General features: G+C 43.6%; 1 protein-coding gene across 2 annotated transcripts; it reads left to right on the forward strand.

Moving 5' to 3' along the window:
- The first annotated feature begins 436 nt into the window (after positions 1 to 436).
- Positions 437 to 4963, forward strand: LOC136949216 (adhesion G protein-coupled receptor G3-like). 2 transcript variants are annotated; one of them, XM_067243452.1, is made up of 13 exons: positions 437 to 609; positions 783 to 863; positions 976 to 1132; positions 1736 to 1892; positions 2138 to 2269; positions 2389 to 2499; positions 2592 to 2646; positions 2752 to 2849; positions 2959 to 3077; positions 3204 to 3469; positions 3554 to 3644; positions 3722 to 4002; positions 4381 to 4963. In XM_067243452.1, the coding sequence occupies exons 1-13, from the start codon at positions 438 to 440 to the stop codon at positions 4494 to 4496; spliced, it is 1836 nt and encodes a 611-aa protein (XP_067099553.1). In that variant the 5' UTR covers position 437; the 3' UTR covers positions 4497 to 4963. The 2 variants fall into 2 exon arrangements, with proteins under 2 accessions (XP_067099553.1, XP_067099554.1); XM_067243453.1 differs by having other exon boundaries at positions 2595 to 2646.
- Positions 4964 to 5566: the final 603 nt, after the last annotated feature.

A 5566-nucleotide genomic window follows, 5' to 3' on the forward strand; every position in this document is an offset into this window, starting at 1 on the left:
CATGCAGAGATGCGTGTATTATATACTCTATCTGGCCACAGCAGAACTGCTCTCTGGAATCACTAGTGAAGCCTTGGAATGTCCAGATCACGTACTGATCATACATGACAACCTGACACAGGTCCTGTCATCAAACGTCAATTCGTTGAATTTCACATGTCCTACCAGGAGTAAGATCAAACATTTTACTGAGACTTCAATCACATTTCAAGTCAAAATATAAAACTGTGATATCATTTTAAAAAATCATTCTGTTTTTTTTCAGATCATACGGAGACCGTAGAATTATTTCTGTCTCTTGACGTCGGAGGACATGTGAGCTCAGGTGAGTGAAGCCTTGATCCCTGCAGTGCAGTAGTGAACCTTGTGTCAGTGACTGGATTTCTTTACATTGATGTCCTGACTTATAGGTGAAGTGTGAAATGTGATTTGTATCCATGGAAATGTGTCACCCAGGGGATTCCAAGTGTAACTTTACGGTTTGGAGAAAACAAAATTCAGACGTGATCTTTTTTCATGCTGAAATGGTTGATCAATTCAACTTAAGTATTCTTGAAAATGGATCTGCAAGACCTTCCCAGTTGAATAATACCTTGTACACCTGGATAGGTAGGTGTGGGGGATCACCTGGATGGTCAGGGGTGGGGGATTGTCTTTGGAGTAAATAGTAGAGACAGCTTAGCAAATGATCATAGAGGGTAAATTAATAAACTGATTAATAAACTGTTACACAGCGCCCTCTACTGGCAAGACTCACTTCAACACTTTCTCTTCTGTTGAAGCTGACTTTGACGTCCAGGAGATCAATCTCAGCACCATGTGTAATAAGGAAAAGTCCCTTTACAATGAAACTACTTGTGCAGGTATTTTAATCTACCTTCTGTTCTTGTTTTCTACAAGAAATGACACGCAACATACAGGCAAAGGCATTTCTGAATGTGAATTTAGGTTTTGATCAATCCTCTGTTTTGATAGACATAGTTGATAAAACCAGCTACATTCTGACTGTCACATCCGAGGGGCCTGAGTCCTGCCAGACATGTGACAACCCAGTGAAGAAGCCTGACATGGAGCTCGAACTCCCCAACGTGGAGGTGGACTCTGGAGGGGTGATCGATGCAGCTGCTGCAGCGTGCGTATCAAACAACACTGTTACGCTGTCACACTGTCACGCTGTCACGCTGTCACGCTGTCACGCTGTTACGCTGTTACGCTGTTACGCTGTTACGCTGTCACGCTGTTACGCTGTTACACTGTTACACTGTCACACTGTCACGCTGTCACACTGTTACACTGTTACACTGTAACATTGTTACACTGTTACACTGTTACACTAACTGTTACACTGTTACGCTAGCTGTTACACTGTTACACTGTAACACTGTTGCACTGTTACACTGTTACACTGTTACGCTAGCTGTTACACTGTTACACTGTAACACTGTTGCACTGTTACACTGTTACGCTAGCTGTTACACTGTTACACTGTAACACTGTTGCACTGTTACACTGTTACACTGTTACGCTAACTGTTACACTGTCAAACCATTAGTACTAACTCATATACGTAGCACTGTCAAACGATCAGTACTAACTCATATAGCATTATCCTTACAATGTACGTTCTAATAGAAAATGAAATTGATTACGTAGAAAATTCACTGCTTAAAAAAATATATAGAATAAAAATAAATACAAAACCTAACTGTGTCCCACTGTTGCTGTCCTGTGACAGAGGGGTCATGAACAACCTGTCGTTCTTATTGGAGAAAATGGGCAACTCAAGCACAGCAGCCCTCTCCATGGGCGAGGTCAAAGGCCTACTGAGCAGACTGCCCAAAGAGCAGCCTAACAAGATCAACTTTGGCTTCTCATCCGATAAGAACATGAGCGTACGTCCCGGAGGGAGAGGGCTACCAAGTACACAAAACCTGACGTAGAGATGATTGTGAAGTGTGATTGACAGCGTGTCTTCTGCAGATTGTGAAGTGTGATTGACAGCGTGTCTTCTGCAGATTGTGAAGTGTGATTGACAGCGTGTCTTCTGCAGATTGTGAAGTGTGATTGACAGCTTCTCTTCTGCAGTGAGATTGACAGCGTGTCTTCTGCAGTGAGATTGACAGCGTGTCTTCTGCAGATTGTGGACAGTGAGAACACCCTGCAGAGAGAGTTCAACAGGTCCGTACACATGTCCAAGGAGGCGGTTGCCATGGCAGTGAACAGAAGTGGTACATTTGTTGGGGTTCTTGTCTTCCTCAACATGGCTCAGGTGAGCAGAGACGACCCGAGCATGACTGCTACCAGGCACAGTAAACTGGTAAGCTTCAGCAAGGTTGAATCCAACATCTATGTCTCATTTTAATCCATCCATCTACCCACTCTCTTCAGGATAAATTAAAAAGCAAGGTTTTGAATAATGAGGTAGTCGGAATCAACATGGGGGTTGAAATCCACAACCTCACAGATACCATCGACATTCACTACAGAGGCGTTAACCAGGTGAGTTAACCAGGTGAGACAGAGGGAGACAGCCCTGGTCACGTGCGAGGAGAGAGACCAGGGGACTTTATCTTGTGTGTGTTGTTTTCCAGAAGGAGTGCAATGCAAAGGAATGTAATTTCACTTGCAATTCCTGGAATGGTAAAGGTACTACCCCAACCACATAAACTCATGATTATAAACAGCATCACGATAGAGCAGTTCTAGCAGGAGGAATGTTCCAGACAGGTGAGCTGACTATCTGTTTTTCAGGTGAAGTCAACTGGACCACTGATGGATGTGAAACGGAGATTCTCAACGACAGCATCAAATGCAACTGTACTCACTTGTCCTTCTTTGCTATTTTAATGGTGAGACTCGTCTCCTGTGAATACCTGTAAATGAGAGCTGCATCTGTGTGTTGACTGGTCTGTATAGCTCCCTCTCGCTAACTGACTTTTAAAACTGTAACTGCAACAGTCACAAACGGACAAGATAACCTCAGAAGACATGAAATCTTTAACGTACATCTCCTACATCGGCTCTGGTTTGTCCATGTTCTTCTTGGCAGTCGCTCTCTTCATGCAGTGTGCTATGAGGTAACAAGCATGCTTTAAAACAACCTTCCTGGTTGTCGTGGTTTGATAGTTTTGACTGGCCAACAAGCCTAGAAGGCTGAAACACTGATAACTGAGGCTACTGACTCACTTCCTTCTCTGTCGCAGGTCAGCCAAGTCGAACTCAACCACCAAGATCCTGCTGAACCTCTTCCTGTCCCTGTTCTTCTTAAATCTCACCTTCCTCCTGAACCAGACCATCGCAGGCTTGAACAACCCAGCGTCCTGTGTGGTCATGGCCGCGGCCATGCACTACTTCATGCTGTCCACATTTACCTGGTTCTTTTTAGAGGCCCTCCACATTTTCCTGCAGATGAAAGATGTCAACACTGCTATCAAAAGCTACCTGGTGAAGATTTACATTTCCGGATGGGGTGAGAGTGATGACAGAGCTGTCCTTGTACCTCCAACATATTTTACATCTGTATTTCCATAAACATCCATGTTCTGTCTTCCAGTTACTCCAGGTCTTGTTGTTGTCATCCTCATTATCCTTAATAAATATAAAATGCAAACCATACATGTAGATGATGGAAGCACCGTAAACATGTAAGTTTCAATAATGACATTTTCCATGACAGACAAATTGAACAAAACGGTGCTAATAAAATGTTCTTTTATCTCAGGTGTTGGATCCCTGATGTCCAGGTTCACTATGCAGTAAACATTGGCTACTACACGTTGGTGTTTCTCTTCAACTTGGCCATCTTCATCTTCGTGGTGCGACAGATTCAGCTCCAGAAGAAGCTCAAAGCCAAGGAGGTGAAAGGCTCCACGCCCACAAACACCTTCTCCATCCTGGGCTTGTTCTCCATGCTCGGCCTGTCCTGGGGCTTTGCTTTCTTCAGCTACGGCAAGATGGCAATCCCATCTTACTACATCTTCAGCATCATCAACTCCTTCCAAGGTGGGCCCAGCCAAGAACATCTCTAGGCGTGAATTAAATCTTATAAAAAGCGTTACCGCTTTGTGAATTATTTTGGGGGGTATTGTTAGGATGATATACCTTTCTGTCTCCCTGTTCTCTGAAGAAAAACCTCCTGTTTTGGCTGTGTGATGAACTTCCTGTTGTGATATGTGATGTGTGAAGGACTTCCTGTTGTGATATGTGATGTGTGAAGGACTTCCTGTTGTGATATGTGATGTGTGATGAACTTCCTGTTGTGATATGTGATGTGTGAAGGACTTCCTGTTGTGATATGTGATGTGTGATGAACTTCCTGTTGTGACATGTGATGTGTGAAGGACTTCCTGTTGTGATGTGTAATCTCCTTTGTTTCTCCAGGTTTTTTCCTTTTCATTTATTACTACAAGAACAGCCAAGGTTTTGAGGCCAAGCCAGTGTCTGTGTTCACCAGCAGTAGCACGGACAAGACAACGAACACCTATGATATCAACTAGCAATAGCTCTGTTCTGTACCATACATAATGTTCTCCAGGGTAGTTATGCGCTATTGTATTCATTTATCTGTAAATCTGTCGGTTGTAATGTACATCTGAATGTAGATTAGACCGATGCCTTCAGTACCATACTGCTTGTATCAGAAATCCAATAATCTACAAACATAATCTTATTGTTGGTTTATGTCATTTTAGTTGCCTCTATATTATGCTCCCATGTTTTATTGTCTCCAAAAGGGGGCACTATCGCGTTTCTGCTTCTGAGCATAGATAGAAGTGTGTACCTGCTGCAGTGTCCGGCCTGCTGTTGAGGATCTAACATCCAGGATGAGTTTAGCCACGATAGGTGGCTACTTTGGAGACAGAGTGTCAGTTTGCTTCAACTTTTTATGTTCAGTTTTATGTATTGATTGAACTATTATTACTGGTGGCTGATGTTATGAATACAAATTAAATTGTTTCAGTAAGATTTGTATCTGTCTTTCTACTGTTTGCTAGTCAAGTACTGTAATACTACAGTGCTAAAGCCCCAATAGCACCTTATGCAGACTTAGGAACTTCAGTACAAGCACCTTATGCAGACTAAAGAACTTCAGTACAAGCACCGTATGTACTGCAGACTAAAGAACTTCAGTACAAGCACCTTATGCACTGCAGACTAAAGAACTTCAGTACAAGCAGTCACCCATAACCCTCTCGCATGAATACCATTTGGGGCTGGGATGAAATACATGTGTTTCATTGTGCTAGTCTCAAAACCACAAAATTGGCCTTCCTAAGGCCGAGTTTTGTGCAAATTGAAATCACACAGAATGATTGCATTCTGTCCTACTCACTGACATGAATGGCTGCTGGCGACCAGGTTTGTCTAGAACGATTTTCACGAGTCTTGTTCCTTGGATCTACGGTCAGTCACCCAGACAGGCTGTTTTGGAGAGGAGACGTCCGATGTGGTTGTGTTGAAGCGGATCCGGACGTGGAGAGGAAGAAGCTCTCTGCCTGTTATGAAACCCCCTCAGCCAGCTCCCCTGCCCTGCACATGGGTGCACGGGCCTGCAGAGAGCGGACTG

The sequence above is a fragment of the Osmerus mordax genome, chromosome 9 (genome assembly GCF_038355195.1).
Source record: "Osmerus mordax isolate fOsmMor3 chromosome 9, fOsmMor3.pri, whole genome shotgun sequence".
Lineage (NCBI taxonomy): Eukaryota > Metazoa > Chordata > Actinopteri > Osmeriformes > Osmeridae > Osmerus > Osmerus mordax.